Here is a 21171-nt window from a genome sequence, read left to right on the forward strand (position 1 = left end):
GTACACTGAAAAATTGCAATAGCAGGTGCGTCACCAAAGTTTTCGAGCCGCTCCGTCTGTCACTTCGTTTGTGTTAAAATGTTTCTAATTTTTCACAATTTTTATTTGGGGACTGAGATTAACATGTTTAGCGCTTCCTGGTGGTTCAGCTGGTTGGTAGATTTCTTCGTGTGCCAGATTGCGTGTCCATGTTTGGAGCTCAACAACAGGCAATGTTAGGGAATTGTTCAACTTCAAAATCAAAATGCAGGAGTGCATAAATTTTCACAAAGATTTTCTATTATCACACAGAGATTTCCAAACAAGTTCGGACGCAAGGCGCAAGCTAGTTGATTTACGGTTGAGATCAGTAAATGGAAACATAATGCATACTTTAAACCCGGTACTCTATTTGACTGAGTTTTAGTCATTCACCGTCAAGCTGTTATTTTACGGAAAATTCAGTACTTGCTATTACCATTATTACGATGTAATCAGAATTTTAGAAAATTATGAAATTTTAACTTCTAAAATTTAATTTTGATTCGTATGTCTGAGATTTAACTGATGATGAAATATTCAAAATCTTTAAAAAAAAAGCTAGTTACAAAATTTATTCAGAATTAGGTAGAGAATTTTCTGAGGATTGAGATGCTCTAATTACAAAATGCAAACAAACGATTATTGCTTGTTCAAAATCAGTAAGGCTCCCTGTAGATAGAGCTGCTCATCGTTAAATAAAAAAGGAATCATTTCTTAAAACCATTTGAGATTTGAGAAAAAAAAACAACAGCTTTTAAAGTTCGACTGTGAAACAAATCGACATGTACCGTTTATTGGATCCATCTTATAACATAGCAATGTCAGCAGATTTATCCATTCTATGTGATGATTGATAGATTCCATCGGATTATCACTTAAAAACTATGACTGCGATATGGAATGATTTATATCGTAATTTCACATACTTAGTACTTGATAAAACTTTGCTTCGAACGTGGTTAGCGATAGGTAAGATGTATATGAATATTGTCGTATATATTTCATGGTGAAAAACTGTTGATATGTCATGGGTGGGAACAGACATCTAGAAACTAATGGAAAATCATATAAGTTTGCACTATGAGAAAATTCAGTAAAATATACCTGTTTTCATGATGAATATTGCTCACTAAAATATATATCTTATAAGATAATCATGTATATTTTATTGGAGTTGCTTTTACTGATTTTTGACGTTTGTTGATATGTCGCGTGTAAATAGACATGTAGAAACTATTGGACTGTCATTTAACTTTGCAGTATAGGAAAACATGTATATCTCATTGTAATAGCTTGCTTTGATTTTTGACGTTTAAAGATTGTAAACAGATCTATCCCAATCATTAAATAGTCATATAGAAATGCCTTTTAAGAAATCCAACAGCAAGCATTTGTTTTTGCATGTTTTTTTCTGGGATGAATATCGCTCCTAATAAAATACATCTTACATGATTGTTCTTTATAAATTATTGAAACAATTTTCAACGATGTTAACATACACTCATTAAAATGATTAGTTGAACTAAATACTACTAACAACAATGATACTGTATTGAATAATATTTGTTTGTTATTGTTTCATATGATAATTGGTTCCAGAAAAGAATGTATTGAGATTGAAAAAAAAATGATTCTACTGTAATATTTACTTTGCTATGATTCTAATTGGCTTCTACACGGCTAATTCAGATTCCAGCCCTAAGTAGTATTCGAACTTCATGAGCCAGTTCTATCAAATCATATAATTTAGTCGTTGATTTATTGCACACAGGTGCATTAAGAGAGATTTGAACAAACCACACCACCGAAACGAACCATAAATTTGTCAGTGCTATTTGTCTCCAGTCTAGCAAAACGAGCATTAAGTTGCACTACATTCCATGTCGGGAGAGCTGTTCTTACTTCATGCTATTTGAACGAGCTCAATCTTGAAGTCAGCCGTGGCCCAGTGGAATCGAGCACAGACACCGAAAGCATCACACCTCAACAGATCTTGATCGAATCCCAAATCAGCTACAATAAAAAAAAGGCACAACTGTGAAAGCTCCCCCACTGCCTGATGTTTATTTTTCGAATTTATTTTTAGAAATCGATTAAATGTATGTGTCAAAAGAAGAAGTAAATTTCATGTTATTTTCACATAAACTTTACTTCGATTGATTTATGACACATATATTATATTGTGGTGAAAAGTATAGCTTATGCTTATGGGTTTCAAATCCATTTCAGTTAATTATTATAATTTGATCGATTTTCATTTATCATATGACGATCATATAAAAGTTACCAAATTATCAGCATTGTAAATGTATCAGATATTCATATAGAATTTACCTGACACATTTTCAATCATATCATTTTCAATGGATTATCTTATAGCGCAAATTTATTAGACTTCCACATAACACGAATATGTCAAATTCGTTCAGTGTGGAAATACGCGTATATCTCGTGTATATTCATCTACCATTTGTTTCAAATCGAAAAAATCAGCTAAACGCTTCAAACGATTCGAAATAAAGTTGTCACGGCAATTATTATTAAAATCACTAGCTAATATATTCAATTTACTAGAATCAAGGAATGTGTCGAGCCAGTTCTATAAAACTTTAACTGGGTGAGAGAAACAAAACACCATGGACTTGACAATGGGATAGCGATTTCGAGCCAATTTACTGTCAAATCCGAGCCAGTTTCTGATTGGTCGATTTGACAGTAGCAATCGTGCAATAAAAAGGACAGAGGGATCGCATCAATCTGGCTGGCGGTGATGCCGGAATCAATGTTGACGTCAATGGCGTTGTTAATTGTTTATATTTGCGAAAGGAAAGTTGAAAAACTGAGTGTACTGCGTGTTTTAAGCGATGGATATTGTTGTTTGTTTATGGTTGTTTTTATTGTGTTGAGCAAAAGCAAAGATATCTTATTAACAAGATATCCCACTAATCATCCTCATACAAGTCATATAATGACCACCCTTATGTGATCTCAGTGCCATCTTTTGAGTGCACTTTGAAACTGTTGGGAGTTCCCCGCCAACTTCACCATCAGGGCTCATTAACTGACAGGTGTCAGCATGACAGATGTCAACGCGAACTTTGATGATCAGCCGAGGAAAGACGATAACATCCTCGAAGTCATCATCATTATATTGCGATTGTTTGTGATTGCTCCGATTTTCAATCATTACCACTTTATACGCAACAGAAACATTTGAGAAAACAATCACATATCCAAGCGCGCATCATGATGTGCTTGTAATATGTTATGCTTTCGAGCGAAAGAGTTTCCAATACCACCGGTATCAGTAAGATGCAAATCTCTAATAGTAATTGATGATTTGCGGAGCTGGCACAAGCATAAAAGTAAGCATGGAAAAAAGATTCACTCTCTCTAAAGAATTTTTCCAAAACCCCAGCCACTGGAAATGAAACGCATCGAAATCATTGCGAAACGTAATAAAATATGAAGTAATGAAATTGGGTTGTTGGCGGAATGCTACGTAAAACAGCAAAAAAGGTTATCTTCCATTTAATTCCACTTATAATTAATGTTGGTATCCATGACAGATACGTATTTCGACTACAATGTGCAGTCTTCATCAGTGTCATTCCCACTGAAGAACTTATCAAAATCTAACCCCCTTAAGATAACCTTTTTTTGCTGTTTTATTTAGCATTCCGCTAACAACCCAATTTCATTACTTCATTATGATGGCTACCAAGCCTTACTTAAATCTTTGGTTTTTATTAGTTAGGTAGGTTCCGATTCAACACATTGTAGTTTCATTTTTATACCTATGATCTTGACTTTTTTACCTAGGGGATGAGTACTTAAGGGGGTTAGATTTTGATAAGTTCTTTAGTGGGAATGACACTGATGGAGACTGCACATTGTAGTCGAAATACGTATCTACGTATACGTATAACATTTTTTGCTGTAATAAAATATGCCGTCTTCTTTGGTCAACGCAGCACGCATTCTATTAAAAAAGTAGAAGGGTCTGTGCCTAGGGGCACGAACGGAAGCTTGACGTAGGACCGCTAGTGGACGGAATAAATGTGAAGAGCATTTAGTTCTTTTAATAAATTGATCAATAACTATCTATTACCTCAACTTTTTCCGTATTTGTACCAAATTTGTAGTAATTTTTTTCAAAGAGAAAGTTGATTAATAGAATCAATCAAAATCACTTGCACCCCTGCTTCCAAGTTTGGTTACAAGATTACAACTCTGGAGAGCATTTTGTGTGGTCGTTGGGGGCATGTGATTCTGAATATGGACCAACAGGCAGATAAATTCTATTCTAACTTTTTACTGTAATAATCGAAAATGAGCTAATTCCATACAGCAGCGCTCTTTTATATCTTTTCAGGTTAAAGCAGAATGATGTGCAACCAAGTGGTATAAAAGCTATGAGTAGTTTGCTATCAAGTAGCGACACTGGCTCTTTTCCTTTTGCGTACACGGCGAATAAGAACGACCCAAATTTGAGATTAGTTCACTCATAATCGCCAAAAGTGCAGGAACTCAGCGATGAGTAAATTTGTCTCATGGTTTCCTGTGGAAAACCAAAAAAATCTGCCAGAAAATTAGGAAATTGACAAAAAATTTATTCAGTCTCGGAGTAGTACCCATAGACTGAGTGAATCCAATCCGTACTTTTCTCAAATTCGGAAATTTTTCCCTGGAAAAACCTGGAAAAAAACACGAGGCAAATTTACTCATCGCTGAGTTCCTGCACTTTATTTCTTATTTTTGAGATAACTAAACTCAAATTTGGGTCGTTCTCATTCGCCGTGATATCACCTTGAAAGATACCGGCGCCGGTGGTTAGCGTGATTACCTCTAATCCCAGCAAGGCTGGGTTCAATCTCAGTCGCACCGGCATGTTCTGAGGCATAACATATCTGATCCCACCTTCCTTCGGGAAGTAAAGCCGTTGGTCCCCTGTTCATGAGTTGATGGGTCGATGTGTAGGGTCCAGGTGTGGGAGCTGCCTCCCTGGCGTCGGTAGCATTGGAGCTCAGTACGGAAAACACTCAATAAGTCCTATCTACATTGATCGATTCTCTTCATCGACACTCTCTTTCGTAAATAACTCGGCTTCACAAATGTTTCCTGTCGTCTTCGTCGAATTAGATGCTAGATTGTTGCTTCTTCCGTCGAAAATATCCGGCCGTGGCGATTCAAAGTTGATCAAGGATGATCCAAATAATTTGTACCCCTGCTTCCAGTTTGATTACATGAGCATTTTGTGTGGTCGTTGGTTCTGAATATGGACAAACAGGCAGATGAATTCTATTCCTACTCTTTACTGTAATAAGCTTGGTGGCCCTGAAAAGAGCCGTTTTGTTGCCAAAGAAGATTTAACCTTCGAAACCAAACAGAGTGCGTCTCTGTCACTTTAAAACGTAGATGACATCCATGGCCGCTTACGCTTGGCGTGTTTAGTGTAGGTGACAGCATCACGGATCTCATTTTTCAGGAACACCTTCAGCACACCTCGTAAATCAGATCGGATATACGTCAGACACCACCACGGCGAGCCAGACGGCGTTTGGTTCTGAATATGGCGATGAGTGGGCAAAATATTACGCAATTCCCCATCCTCCCTATTCGCACGCGCCCGAGGATCGGAGGCGAATGCCACTTCGACCTGTTTCGTCTACTTACTACTCTCTGACGACTGTGCTGGGGAAGCAGCATACGCATGTAGGTAATTGGTGGATTTGTTAGTTAATTCCACGCTTTTGGGCAATGCTGGACATTTACCAAATTTTCAATAGTTTCTTGTTGAAAATCAACATTCGAAAGCATTGTTATCGATGCGTAGCCATATTTCTGATCGATTGGTGATAAAATTATTGAAATTGGACCATGGGCAGCTGAGTTATTAACGATCAAAATCTTTCTTAATTTGTTACATGTTCCATTTTCGGTTTTCACAAAGTGTACCCCCATATAGAAATCAAAGACGTAGTCCTACGTCAAAATAACGTTGGAATAATCAATACTTTCCTATTTTATAACGTAGAAAGTATTTGTCAACGCCGGTGAAAGCAAACGCAAACGGAAGTAGCCGAAGCTGAATGATGACGATGAGTGATGACACCACTTCGTGTTTTGATTTGCGCTGTACTGTCCGCTTAGTTATGTGGGTTCGTTCATGTATAGTGTGCGTGTTTTCTTCCAACGCTGCAGTTCAACCAACAATCAATACGAAATTAACGATTTTACATTGGCTCACTACTTGACTAGCCTATTGGTCCCAAGCAAACGATTAACGTACTCCATTCTAGTCGAAAATCTACTACTACACAATGTTTGTTTTGATTCACTATGAAAGTTTTACAGATAAAATGAGGGGCTAGTGGATTTTCCTATGTTTCGGGGGGTGAATCGATTAGCTTGGGACCGAAGAGAGTACCAGAGCTGAGCCAAAAAGTTGAGCACGTTATTTCGGGATCTTCGGCGCTGTTATCGGTCTCTATAAATTCCAAAGAGTGAAGGGGGTCTGGCAAAAGTGATGTGGTCCCAAGCAAACGATTAACGTACTCCATTCTAGTCGAAAATCTACTACTACACAATGTTTGTTTTGATTCACTATGAAAGTTTTACAGATAAAATGAGGGGCTAGTGGATTTTCCTATGTTTCGGGGGGTGAATCGATTAGCTTGGGACCGAAGAGAGTACCAGAGCTGAGCCAAAAGTTGAGTATGTTTCTTCGGGACCTTCTGGCCTTAGAGTTACCTCTATGATATGACCATAGAGGTAACTCTAAGACTAGAAGGTGTCGAAATAACGTGCTCAACTTTTTGGCTCAGCTCTGGTACTCTCTTCGGTCCCATGCTAATCGGTTCACCCCTCAAAACTGAGGAAAAACCAATAACCCCTTATTTTATCTGTCAAACTTTCATAGCGAATCAAAACAAACATTGCGTAGTACTAGAATTTCGACTAGAATGGGATACGTTAATCGTTTGCTTGGGACCAATAGGCTAGTCAAGTAGTGAGTCAATTTAAAATCGTTAGTTTCGTATTGATTGTTGATATGACTGTCTAGGATGCTTGCAATATCTTAGTCTTAGAATTATGGCAATTGATCTAATATCGTTGACTTTTATTTACATTTGTATTCGAAGAATTTATACTTACAATCTGTATCAAAAATGCTGTTTGTTTATTCTAAAACATTTGTGTCAGTGTAGACAGAACTGCTTATCTTAAAAAAATAATCATTCCCTAAAACCATTAAATTAAGACGCAATATGTTTTGAGGGAAAAAGCGAACAGCTTTTAAAGACCCAAGTAACCAAGTAACCACCAAGCCCGTTAATAGCGAAATAAGGGCCTTTTCTGCAATATAAGGCTGATATACGACTTTAAATTTTTATATTATCCTTATACCAGCATTATTTGCATCAGTGGAGTTGATGGTCACTTGGTATATCTCATGTTTAAAAGAAGGAAAACAATTTTAAAAATTATTGAATTTGTTTGCGTTAAATTTAAGAAAACACGAGTTTGATTACGAGAATTGCAAATCTCGGAATGATTGTGCCAGAAGGATTATTACCGACGAAATGATCTTCGGTGAAATCTAAGAGAAGAGGTGACAATACGGGGGCGAAAATGAACAACTTTTCTGTCAAACGTGAACCAGCTCCTGATTGGCCGATTTCATGTGCGTAAGATAGAGATAGAGATAGATAGAGATAGAGATAGAGATAGAAATAAAAGAGAAAGAAGCCAACTGTCACCTCTTCCTCTTAGGGTGAAATGACCGATGGCGATACGTTCTTCGGCGGATAAACCCATTCGGTGAAATTTTTGGCGTCAAAATGACCAGCACCTCCACACTCAGAATTTTTTTTCACTTAGATGTTACATGAAAACAAACATAGATTTTTTTTCCATCTAGTTTTTCACGTAAATTTTACGTTTTTCATATGTATATCGGTTTCAAAGTTCTAATTTCAATCCACATACAACTCTAATAGGTAGTATATAGGCTTTGGAAGTAAATTCCACTTTATTTTCAGTACCAATGCTCTCGACGCCAGGAAGGCCGCTTCCACACCTGGACCCTACCTATCGACCCATCAACTCATGAACCGGAGAGATTTTATGCCTCAGAAAGGTTTTTTTTTAATTCAATTGACCACTTTGTCAAGCAGTTTTGGCGTGACTTTCTACCAGCGATTTCACAAAACTGGACGAACTAATTTCTATTTTTTTGTGAAACGCACAAATGTTGGCTATTTTTTTCGAGGTTCTAGAAAAAATCTCAAAATAATGTTTCATTTCAAAGTTTGAGTGGTAGTAAACGTCATTTTATCTGCTCGAATGAAGTGGTTAATTTTTAATATCTGAAGGTAACGTCGAGGGGATTGACTCTATCTACGATGCAGGAAAGATTTTGTTTTGCTGTGGTTAGCTGCGCGCATGCTGAACAGATGGAAAGAAAATTGATTATGATTCTAAAGATTTCCTGCAAAAAGATAATGCGCGATGCTAGTAGATGCGAGAAATGAGAGAAGATTTTCCGAAGATTGATTCGCTAGTGTGAGATTTTCTGAGCATCTAGAATTGAGATTTATATGTAACCGTATTTTTTTCCAGGGAAATTTATGTGACAAATCTTTTGAGCGCCCTGTTCGGTAATTTTATATCAGGAGCTGTTCGGTAAAAGTCAGTGAAAAATTCAGAAATAAGAAAATTTATTCTGAACTTGTTCAGACTTTGTTCAGTATATCCATAGAGGTAACTTTAAGACCAGAAGGTCCCGAAGAAACGTACTCAACTTTTTGGCCAAGCTCTGGTACTATCTTCGGTCCCAAGCTAATCGATGCACCCTTCGAAATATAGGAAAATCCATGAACCCCTCAGTTTATCTGTCAAACTTTCAAAGCGAATCAAAACAAACATAAGTGTAGTATAAGAATTTCGTCTAGAATGGAGTACGTTAATCTATTTTCTTGGGACATATATCGATAGTTTCGTATTGGTATATCCATTTAATTACAAAAATTAAAGCACAGATAAACAGACACAACAATCGCAAGTTGTTCATCGAACACGCATTTAACGATCAATATAAATGTTAATAGTTGGTAGTACCAGAGTCGATGATATAATACACTAATAAAAATTCAATGATTATTTTTATGTGTCCCACACATGAATTTTTGCAATGTGATAAAAAAATGATATATATGTTTCGGACACATAGTTCTTATGTGCACACATACAATTCATGTGTAACCACACATACCATTCATTTGACTCGTAAATTTCATGTGTACTTCTGAGCTCGCTTCTGAGTGGATTCTGTTTATGTGTGGACACATGAAAATCATGTGGAATTTTACATGGAAATTCGCCATTAAAAATGTGTTGAATTTTATCAGTGTAAGAATCCCGCCATGAGGAAATGTTGCAATTTCTTAAAATGTCTAATGCTTACATTGCATACTGGGTCAGGAATGCAACCTAGCGGAGCAAAATTAATAACTCCGAAACGAAGCATTTCCGCGACTTGGTGTCTTCGGCAAAATTTCTCGTCATAATAAGGACCATCTATTGACATAAACAAATAGTTCAAAACTCTTCCGCAAAGATGGTGTCACAATCTAACTTCTTTCTCTGACGTTTTGGAAACTTGATGTCTTGGGCAAAGTTGTTTATCTTGACAAAATGAACAGGTCTTTCAAAGACGCAAAATTTCCACAGTCTACTGGTTCCAAGTTATATGGAGTTAAAGAAAAAAATCTCGAAAATATGGTTTTTTTCTGTTTCGGTTTTTCTGCTTACAGCTTTATAATGTTATATTTTTCTCTTATGAAAATACATTAAATAAATAGCTTTTGTGAAGAAACATACTGGATTAAGCTTCAAATTTCAAAGACATTGTTGAAAAAACGAGAAAAAAAACACAATTTTGACATTTTCAGCAAAAATTAAGCAATACTCGATAAACAAAATATCAAAATTTGAGAGAGGTATATTTTGGTGTTTTGTAGATTTCTTCATTTTAGTGGAACATGTTTTTTTTTTCTATAACTTTTTTTAATGTATTGAATTTGTGTTTCGAAGACTTCACGACTTTGTCAAAGTTGGTTATCTTGATAAAATAAACAACTTTTCTTAATACGTTAAAACTTCACAGCCTACTGTTTTCGAGTTATGTGAAATAACAGAAAAAAAATTGCTTCGCAGTGGTGACACGAGTCCTGGAGTTTAACATTTTTTCCATAACATTTGATACATTTTGCGATAACCATTGTGACGACACACAAAAACAAACTGGCAAGCGGCAAAAATGTCATGACATTTCTAAACTGTTTTCTGCCAGCGACAGAACATTTTCGCACAAAGAAGCAGACAAGACCGGCGGCGCGCGCGACATAAATTTATGTCGTGTAGAATTTTGCTGATTTCTGGCTAATTACTGCATTTATTTGATGTTGATTGCATGGAATTAAAAGATAAGAATGAAGACTAACCACTCATAAGCATTGATGTTAAAATTATGCATAAATTAGGGAGTTGGTAATTTACTGTCACACGCAAGCCTGCAGCTAAAATTTCATTACAATAAACTGTTTGGAAAAATCAGGCTGCGAGATTTTATTTATTCTCTATCTCCGCTGTTCGCTTGGAATGTAGTTATACACGGTCGCCCGTGTGCTGGCTGTTTTGTTTCGCTCTGGACGATGGTTTTTCAAAAAATGTACTGTTGCCACCTCTGGTTGCAAACAATCAGGCTGTGTTTCATTTGGAAAATTTTCACTTAGATTTGACTCTTCGAAAATAAATTAAGATGTTCGAAAATCCCTCTGTTGTTGATCGGCCGATTCTCAAGAAAGCGTCTGTCAAAATTTATTCCTTGTCGGTCAGAAATAAGTCTGCTGGGGTAGCAGGTTTATTTTAAAATTTTCCATCTGTAACATATAAGTAAAAATTCACCAAATGGAACACAGCCTCAGCACAGCTTCAGATTGGTACTTCTGGCTTCACTCTTGGCGGGACTCTTTTAATAACATTGACTCTGACATAGTCTATTCCCTTGCGTTTGACGTTTATACCGCCATCTGTTCAGCGTACTGCCCACCACAGTATACTCAACAGATGGCGGAAGTGTTTTAGCGACGATGTTTTATATTGAAAAACATTCAATGTGTTATGTCTGTTTGTCTGTGATTTCATTTGAATTTACTGATTTTTTTTTCAACTGTTCAAAAACTCGGTAAAATTTTATCGACTTTCTCTTTCGGCCGTCCATAAAGTACGTAGGCAGTTTAGGGCTTGGCAATTATCCACGGCCCATTCAAATTAAAAATTGTATGGACAATTGTCTACGCAGGGGGAGGGGGGGTGTCAGGAATCCTTAAAAACTGTCTACGTAGTTAATGAACAGCCTTGAGCTCATAACCGTTTCTTGTTGTGTTTGTCGTATTAGATGTTAGATAAAAGATTCTTTTGTCGATCTGTGTGCTGATAATACCTGATCCCCATGGTCATGTAAAGGCATCTTTACATGACCATGGGGATACCAAGAGAAAGTCGACGAAGAGAATCTGTCAATGTTACTTAGGACCTAATGCGATGTCCAGCTTGTGAACTTTATTAAATATTGTTCAGGTGATTTAACCGAATTAACTTCATTCACCCCTAACACATTACAGGTCGGACTTGATTATCCGCAGTTCACCTTTTCTATCGTCGGTTTCTCGCAAACAAAAACTCAATCTTTCAAAATTACAACATTACCATCCTTCAGTTTAATTCATAACTCCAACCCCATTATATGAGTCTGTGCAAAAAAGGTAAAGGTTTATGAAGAGTTTAGAATTTCACTTCCAAAGTAACCGCCAAGCCCGTTAATAGCCCGATAAAGACCGTTTGGCATTTTTACCTAGGGGATGAGTACTTAGGCTCTGAACCATTTGGTGGATTATTTTAACTTTTGGTTAAAATTTGACAGATGGAAAGTTATCGATTAACCCTGCTATCCGAGCGTGGTTATTTCTGACAGACAAGAAGTTAAATTTTGACGACCGTGGCTCGAAAACCGGTTGATCGACAGCACGGGGATTTTCGAACATAAGAAACTAGATAAGAAATAACTTTCGAAATGTCACTTTTAACTACGAGTTAAATTTAACTCGGCAAATGGTTCACAGCCTTATACCATAGAGGTAAGGTATATATACTGTCCGAATATAGGATCAAATCCCATTTTTAAATTTATTTACCAGTCAAATTGCTTTTTGACGTAATCACCTTCCGATCAAAATAGTTTTCGATGTTACTTAAGTCACCCAATTTCTATGGAGATGCCGTTTGACTTAAGTAACAGCGCTGAGAAACCCGTGAAAAGTGTGCTTTCGTCGTTTCGCTTTCCCATTATTAAAGTGAATAAATCGAACTGTTTGTTGCTAAGATGATTTCGGTGGTCCTAAAATGATGAATGGGCTGCACGTAAGGAGACGTAATTGATAATTCTCCCGAATATCCTGGTAAATACACTTTGACTTAAGTAACAATAGGGGCCACCAAACGACGTATAATAACTTTTTACTCAAAAACCAGTATTTTTTAGCATGAAAGCTAGCGATTTGCATTTGTATGATTAAAACCCTGCTAAATATGTTAAACATTGCTATCACTATGAGATTATATGTGTTTACTTGAAAATAGGAATAACTTTTCGGTCATCAAAACAAAACTTTATTTTTCTCGGATTGGTGCGAATGTTACTTACGACATAATGAAAATTTGCTCTTGATATAAGCCATAGTCTGTCCGGGGTATTAAGGGATTAGATTTTGAGTTTTTAGTCTTTAGTGGGAATGACCGAGGGAATGACACTGATGAAGACTGCACATTGTAATCGAAATACGTAGGTATCTTACATGGATACCAAAACTAATCAAGTGGAATTAAATGGAAGATAACCATTTTTTGCTGTTTTATATCCTTGTACGTTAATCTAGCACGGAAACTAGATTCGGAAATAATTTCTTATTGGAGTATTTGGGCGCTTATATGTGAGGGTAGTTTAAATGCTCAGTAAACTTAGTAAATATCTCCAAATTGGATTTGCCAAATTAACATCAATTATTGGTTTTACAGGAGGTATTTCCGCATGCAATGTTTGGAAAAGACAATCTTCCAAATGCACGAAAAATGTTTCAACATTATTCACACATTGTCTCTGGAAATTAATAAAAACTTAAATAATTCCATACAACAATTTCATGAATATCAAGAAAGATCCCGGGGAATGTTTTTCAGCAAACAAATCAAATGAGAATAGTGAATATACTTATAAAAAAAAACAATAAAAAGACGTCAAGATCAATGCATAATAAATAGCAACATATTAACTTTAAATAGTTTAATTGTTTTTACAGAGCGCATACGAAAAATGGCTCTCTTGTTATGCCGACAACATTGACGACGACTTAACATATCTTCGACATGAGTGATTTTCGCAATTTTCAATCACCACACTTTTAATCTGACGCATCATCATGATCATCGTCATCATTTGATATTGATGCTTTTTTTCTGTAGTCAACCTGGTTGAAATTATTTATTGATTGAGTGCTTTTATGTCATTATCCAAATTGTTAATTCTTAATTAAACGTTTTACTTCTAATAAATGTATCCAATTTGTGACTACATGAAAGAAAGACAACTCACTAACCAAATGCCCTATAATGGAGTTTTCACCGTGATGCGTATGTTATTTATGTTGGCATGGATTTGTTTAGTCTAAAAAGAGAGAACAGGAGGGTTCAGTCGAAGGTGGAGCTTTGTGTACCTACAGACAAACAGCGGAGCGCTAGCCCCAAACTCTTCTTATCAGAACGACTGCGTCATTGCTTGCTCACGCTGTACATTGATTAAGATTAAATTTGCACTGAAATCCATAGTGATAAAAAAGGTGAATAACACTTGCTGCAGTGTGAAATTTGTGAAGGAATTGTTCGAAATTTCTGACATTATCGAATAAAGAATGTCCGAGCAATTTGATGTGGTCGTATTTGGATCATTAATCGTGGACTTTATAAGGTAAATTAGGTGCGATAAGTGAGCAAATTAATGATGGTCAGTTAATTGAAAATTGAACTGTATCGAATGTATATAGCTATGTTCCACGATTGCCGAAGGTGGGTGAGACACTGCACGGGACCAAATTTGCAACTGGTTTCGGAGGCAAAGGGGCAAATCAATGTGTCGCGGCGGCACGACTTGGCAGCCGGACGGCAATGGTAGGAAAGTTGGGAAACGATCCATGGGGTAAAAATTACTTCAATGCTCTGCAGTCGGAGGGTGTCAATGTGGATCATGTTACCATACTGGACGGTCAGAGTACCGGAATAGCGCAAATCAATGTTGCCAATAACGGGGATAATCAGATAGTGATTGTCGTGGGTGCAAACAATAGTCTACACCAGGATGATGTTCGGGCAAGTGCTAATGTACTTAACAATGCGAAGGTTTTGATTTGTCAACTGGAAACTCCAGCCCAAGCCACGATTGAGGCGTTGAAGACCTTTAACGGTACATCAATCATGAACGCCGCTCCGGGCTTGGAAAATATTCCGCTAGATCTGCTCAAATGTTGCTCTATATTTTGTGTAAACGAATCCGAAACGGCGCTCATAACCGGGATGGCAGTTGAGACGGTTATGTATGGAATTGGAATACCTTTGAGAGATGTCTTCTTAATGGAAACTATGATTTTCAGGCAAGCAAAATCGGCTCTATTCAAACTCCGTGACATGGGTTGTGGAACGATCATCATCACTCTTGGGGAGAAAGGGGCAATTTTTGGCTTGAAGGATTGTGCAAAAGTTGTGCACGTGAAACCACACAAAGTTGATAAAGTGGTGGACACGACGGTAGATTAGTGTGGAGTCCCATACGACCTCCTTGGCATAAAACATGTTGTCTATTTCTCACCCCCAGGGAGCCGGCGATGCCTTCATTGGAGCACTGGCACATTTCATCGCAACCGATCCTTCCGCCGAGATGACCCACTGCATTGCGGCTGCAAACCTAGTAGCCGCGCTTTCAGTTCAAAAACCCGGTACGCAGACGAGTTTCCCTCGATTTGAGGATACGGGGCTACCCATGGTGCTGTCATCTAGCCAATGTGAATGGGAATACATATGAAGCTTGTTCACATTTTTAATCTATGCTTTTATTGATAACTGAATAAAGGTTTTCATGTTATTACAGTTTACATTACTATATTATTTTTATTTTCCAATTTTCAAACTTACTATTTAGATTCATATGATGTTCTCAAATAAAACATAACAGTTTTGAATATGAAGAAAAATCATTATCGTATTTACAAACTACAAATCATGTGTATTTTTTAATGCAATATTTCAAGTATTTCCTACTTGGTACAATATATATTTGACAACTACACACTATCCTTAAATTAAACGTTGAAGAAGTATATTACGCGGATTAAATGTTTTCAAACGATGCATCTGGAACCCTGAAAGTAAAAAAAAGGAATAACAATAACGCATATAAAAAAATCATTTAAAAATGCATGATAAACTAAAATAACGGTGTAGCGCAATTTCGGTTTAATGCTGAACCCCTCACTGTCGGCACTTTTAGGGTTCGGACTGAATTACCGACAGCCGAAAGAACGTCACCGCTAGTCGTAACCCAAATACCATAGTTTTTTTTTCGATCTGTCGCAGGTTGTCTTGTTCGAACGGGGGGTAATTTACAACAACAAAACGATGGTGTATCAAAGGTGGATAAGTTGTCTTAACGAGGGGTATACCATGCGATGTCGACTAAAGGGCGAATGTCAATATGGTGAAGCCACTATTAACATGCGCCCTTTGTCAATACGCTTTTCAAAACTACTATAATTTGGGTAGAATCCACCCAGATCGGTCAAAACTAAACCTACCGAAAAATGGGCACGCTAAAGTTGGGAGTTACAAGTTGACTAATGAACAACATCGATCGGATTCAGAAATAGAGCTAGTAAAATATAGAGAAAGAATAGCGCTGCCTACCGTCGCTGTTGAAACACCTTTTACTTGCTTTCAATAGGCTTTTCCAATGCACCACCAATGGAGAGGATGCCCTGGTGACTTCGAATGCAAACGTCAACGAAACCATTTGTTTACATCAGAATAAGAATTTCTCGCACCGCAAACTAAAGCATTTTTCATTGAATAACTTGCCAGTTTCTATCGGCAATTGTCTTATTTTACGATTTTCCACAGATCTGAACTGATTTGTACCTCAACTATTCACACACAAGAAATCCGGAAGATCATAACCACTAAAACGCTGTCCAGACTGGAGAGTTATAACATGTTATAACGGTTGTCAAATAATTGCAACACAGAAACCACCATCAAGATAGCGCTATAACATGTTATAACTCTGTAGTCTGAACGTACTATAAAGCGCTGTCCAGACTGAGCAGTTATAACATGTTATAACGGTTGTCAACTAATTGCAACACAGAAACCACCATCAAGATAGCGCTATAACATGTTATAACTCTGTAGTCTGAACGTACTATAAGTTACTATTCTAATTTTCCATTTTTCTCAACAAAAATATTGCTGAACCCAAGCAGGATCCTCGCGAAAACGATATAGAATTAGATTTTTCAACTGTAGAAGTTTTGGGCATCTCAGATGAATCACGTTAAAAAGTCTCACGGCAAAAAATTTTGCTCACAACACTCTTTTTGACGTGCTCCTGACGCCAGACAGACGATCGCTTAGTTTCAAAGGCATATAGTTATTAGCTCTATTGATTCAGGTCAACGTTGTCCATTTGTCAACTTGATAACTCCCAATATAGTTTATAATTTTTTGAGTAGGTTCAGTTCCTAATTTGGGTTGTTTTGAATTAATGTTTTATACTATCCAGTACTAATTTGTGGCCGGATTAGCACAAAGTCGATGTTATAATAAGAATCGAGAAAATATTGCGAACAATCAGCACTGTTTGTGATTTATTTTTCGTTAGAGCAAACGGCAACCAGATTTTTTGCATTAGCATCGGATAACTTTCATTCAGAAGTGAAAAATGTCATGTCGATAATGGAGCTTCTGGGAGACAAAAACAATTATAGAACCTGAAAAATGCTCAAACAAGTACTAAATAAAGCGAAGTAATATTTTTCATCTAAAATTACTAAAATATTGTCAGTAATGAATGCTGGCTGTGGAACAATAATGTTTATTTACTTTGCTTGTTTGATGTTTGATACCCCACTTGACAGTTCGATTGGTACTTCTGGCCTCGCTTCTGGCTTCACTCTTGGCGGGACTCTTATCACAGACAAACAGACATATAACTCGCAAGTTGTTCATCGAACAAGCATTTAACGGTCAATTTAAAAGTATCGTAGTTGGTAGTACCGCCACCTGTGGCGCGCATAGTCATTTCCCTAGAGTTTGACGTTTACACACCACAGTGTACTCAACAGATAGCGGTAATGTTTTAGCAACGATGTTTTACAGTGAGAAATATTCAATGTGTTATGTCTGTTTGTCTGTGCTCTTATTATAACATTAACTCTGGATTAGCGGAGTGATCTGATAATCCGACTGTCAAATTCATACAAATCAATGTTACCAACCTAACAATGTAAATAAAGCTGCTTACACGCTAACTTGAAAGTACCGATTAATGGGTAAAAAATACCCATTTTGAATACTGGCTACCCATTAATGAGTAAATAATTTACTCATGAAATAATTTAAGCCACTTTTCTTCAAGATGAGTCTTTTTTAACCATTAATGGGTACTTTCAAGTTAGCGTGTAAGAGACCGTGATGTCGGATTATCGAGTTGTCGGATTAAGATGAGCCGGATTATCGGGAGATACTGTAGTTTTTGTACTCACGCTATTATAAAACTACTCAAACATAGCTAGAATCCACCAAAATGGAATTCGAGTATTTCTTATAATTGCAGCTGATGCAAAACATTTTCGAATGGACTTGTTAAACACCCGATTGATAGATCATTGCACGATGACGTCATCAACACATATGCAAGTTTCCGTTGTACACATGGACTTAACCTTTTGTCGGTGGCATCGCTACACTCACAAAATTCCACACATTTTTATTGACGAGTTTCCATGTGAGATTCCACATGATTTCATGTGGCCACACATATACAGAATCAACTCAGAAGAACACATGAAATTTATGAGTCAAATGAATAGTATGTGTGGTCACACATCCCTAATAAATATAAGCATAAAAGAGAGCTTAACGACGTGTTCGGGGTATCATCCAAACCATTTGTGGGATGGTTTACCCATCCGGGATACAGTTCGTTTATGGTATTTGTTTATTAGGGATGGATTTTATGTATACACATATTAGGTATGTGTCCGACACTTAGATATCATTTGTTGATCACATTGCAAAAATTCATGTGTGAGACACATAAAAACAATCTTTGGAATTTTCTTAGTGTATGATTATTGGATGCTCTCAAAACGATCAGATCAGAACGAACGATCTTTGATTGAAGTGTTACCGCCTGAGTATATCGACTAGCGTGAATTTAACAAGAGCTATAAAATCGTTTGGAACATATTCTGAAAACCGACAACGCGAATTTCACTTTTTTTAGTTTCAAATTCTGACACCTTCACTGATAAAATTTCAAAGATTGTTTTTATGTGTCCCACACATGATTTTTGGCAATGTGATCAACAAATGATATCTATGTGTCGGACACATACTTAATATGTGTACACATAAAAGCCATGTGCAACAACACATACTATTTATTTGACTCATGAATTTCATGTGTGTTTCTGGATGGATTCTGTTTATGTGTGATCACATGAAAATCATGTGGAATTTTACATGGAAATTCGTCAATAGAAATGTGTGGAATTCTATTAGTGTTGTTAACAAGCTCCATGAACTGTCAACAAAGTGAGGTTAAATCTTACCGTGCACTGATCTGTTATGATGCTGAGTATGACTTTCGTTAGTTCTAAAATCTATCCGAAGTTTAAAAAATACCTACCTCTTGTAGTTTTCTTTCTCAACTCCCAAAAACAATCCATACTCCATTTATCCGTGACACACACATGAAATTATATCAAATATATCATATTAACAATATGATCCATTATCGGATCCATTTATGCCTTTTCCAAATGTTGCAATGGCGACCCACAAAATATTGCTTCACGCACCATCTAGCGTTGAAAAAGGTCAGCAACAATCATTCAATTACAATCGAGGAGTGCGAATATAGGACTTATTACAAAAGCAAGAGTCAAATTATTTTCATTAATTACATTGTGTATATTACTTTAAAATTTGTCTGACATGTCACTGTTGTCATCAAATAAAATAATATGCTGAAATACATTCATTTGAAATATTAAACAAATTTTCATTTGGTTTACCCCTCGTGACGATAAAAAATACAATGGTGCTTTCATCGCTAAAAATTCGGTTCGCCAGCTAAGCGAAAGAGTGTATCATATTGTTAATATAATATATTTGATTATATGCAAACTTTCTCCACTTCTTAACAACAGGGTTAGAAGCATGGTTGCCACGTATTTTTTTTTGGAAATATCAGGAACTAGTGATTAAAAATCAGGATTTATCAAGATAGGTATTTTCTTCCAATTTTGAAAGTGATGAGCGAGAGGGAGGGACGAGAGGGGTTGTTTTTATGACAAATCAGGATGGTTCTAAAAACGCAGGTCACTCAGCGCGATTACGTTTTGGAAATTTATCTTTCATCTGAGTAAAAGTGACTCTCTCTCTCTCTCTCGTTCTGAATTACCAGGCAAGTCTCGATATAGTGCCGATATGCCAAATTGGTATTATGCCAAACGTCGTTATGTGAAATCGGCATTATGCCAAATGGGGTACTCCCCAACAGGAGGAATCATTTAAACTAAAGAAACTGAATTTGGTAAAGAGGCGATATGCCATCCATTTGACAGGTTGTCTGCTCGATTTGAATAACATTTTACAAGACTAACAGATAGTCGATATTTGGACGTGTCACCGCCACTATTTGGATTCAGCCTCTTCAATTTAATCCTTTCTCCTTGTGCCGTGCAAGCATCATAAGTTAAACAGCGCCTAATGTTGGTCAGTTTGATGTTTATTACACACCCGGCGTTGCTTGAGAAATTTGATGCATTACTTCTTCTTCTTTTTTCCTTTATTTAACGTCGGCCTCTGTTCCGCAATCTAGTGCCAATCACCGACGGACATCGATTGCCATCCATTGACGGCAATCGAATGTGCAGGAAGGCAGCTTCCACACCTGCGTAGGATATCGCACCCTTTCAACACACATGGGCCGGGACCAACGGCTTTACTTCCCTTCCGAAGGAAGACGTGACCAGAGATTTTTATGCCTCAGAAAAATCCCACCGACCTCGGCTGGGATTGAACCCAGACCCATTGGGGTGAGAAAGCAGTCACGCTTACCACTACACCACCGGCGCCGACAATTTGATGCATTAATATGCTAACTCACTTTGCACTACAAACTGAATCACTTATCACTCGCTTATGTCTCACCCATCTACTTCTCATGCCCTGCCGTAAAAAAGTTTTCATGTAGTTTCCATTGAGAATGCACATAACATTTTTCCATTAACAAAACCAATGATATTTATCTGAATTCCACATAACATTCATGTGATCACATGAGTTCTATATGATAAATCACTTAAATTTCATTTGACACATAAGCTTCATGTGATTTGTGGTGCAATTGACCATTTTGTCAAGCTTCTGCATTCATGTTCCATCAGATGTCACAGCTGTTGTTTGCGGTGACATCTGTCGGAAACTAGGCACAATCTGTTTTCCTATAATTGTTCACAGAGGACACTGCAGTGCAAACCATGTCTGGTACCTCTATATATGCATTTAGATTATTGTTCGAAGTCCCTCCTTTTTTACACATTCTGCACACAAAATAGCTCACCCCTCACAGAATTTCCCGCCGAATTTTATGGATGGGGCGGGGCATAAAGTATCTTTTGTGCAAAATATGTAAAAAAGGAGGGACTTCAAATGTTAAAGCAAATGCATACATAGATGTACCAGACATGTTTTGTA

General features: G+C 37.0%; 2 protein-coding genes across 2 annotated transcripts in view; one reads left to right on the forward strand and one right to left on the reverse strand.

The window, feature by feature from the left end:
• The first annotated feature begins 13981 nt into the window (after positions 1–13981).
• On the forward strand, positions 13982–15284 carry LOC135706484 (ribokinase). Its single transcript, XM_065228105.1, has 4 exons — positions 13982–14107; positions 14184–14729; positions 14787–14940; positions 15008–15284. The coding sequence occupies exons 1-4, from the start codon at positions 14052–14054 to the stop codon at positions 15212–15214; spliced, it is 963 nt and encodes a 320-aa protein (XP_065084177.1). The 5' UTR covers positions 13982–14051; the 3' UTR covers positions 15215–15284.
• A 174-nt stretch (positions 15285–15458) lies between these two features.
• Positions 15459–21171, reverse strand: part of LOC135706479 (nucleolar protein dao-5) — a 35207-nt gene continuing 29494 nt past the window's right edge. The window contains exon 5 of the transcript XR_010518172.1: positions 15459–15551. The gene's annotated coding sequence lies outside the window, so the exon portion shown is untranslated. The remainder of the gene's footprint in view (positions 15552–21171) is intronic.

Source organism: Ochlerotatus camptorhynchus, unplaced genomic scaffold (genome assembly GCF_037179485.1).
Source record: "Ochlerotatus camptorhynchus isolate MF236.1 unplaced genomic scaffold, CSIRO-AGI_Acam_v1.1 ptg000282l, whole genome shotgun sequence".
Lineage (NCBI taxonomy): Eukaryota > Metazoa > Arthropoda > Insecta > Diptera > Culicidae > Ochlerotatus > Ochlerotatus camptorhynchus.

What these genes read in the sequence shown, in the direction of transcription:
- LOC135706484 (XM_065228105.1), top strand. Translation starts at nt 14,052, where the DNA reads ATGTCCGAGCAATTTGATGTGGTCGTATTTGGATCATTAATCGTGGAC. An exon ending in TTAATCGTGGACTTTATAAG is followed by an intron (nt 14,108 to 14,183) that starts GTAAATTAGGTG and finishes GAATGTATATAG; the next exon opens with CTATGTTCCACGATTGCCGA. An exon ending in ATGGCAGTTGAGACGGTTAT is followed by an intron (nt 14,730 to 14,786) that starts GTATGGAATTGG and finishes TATGATTTTCAG; the next exon opens with GCAAGCAAAATCGGCTCTAT.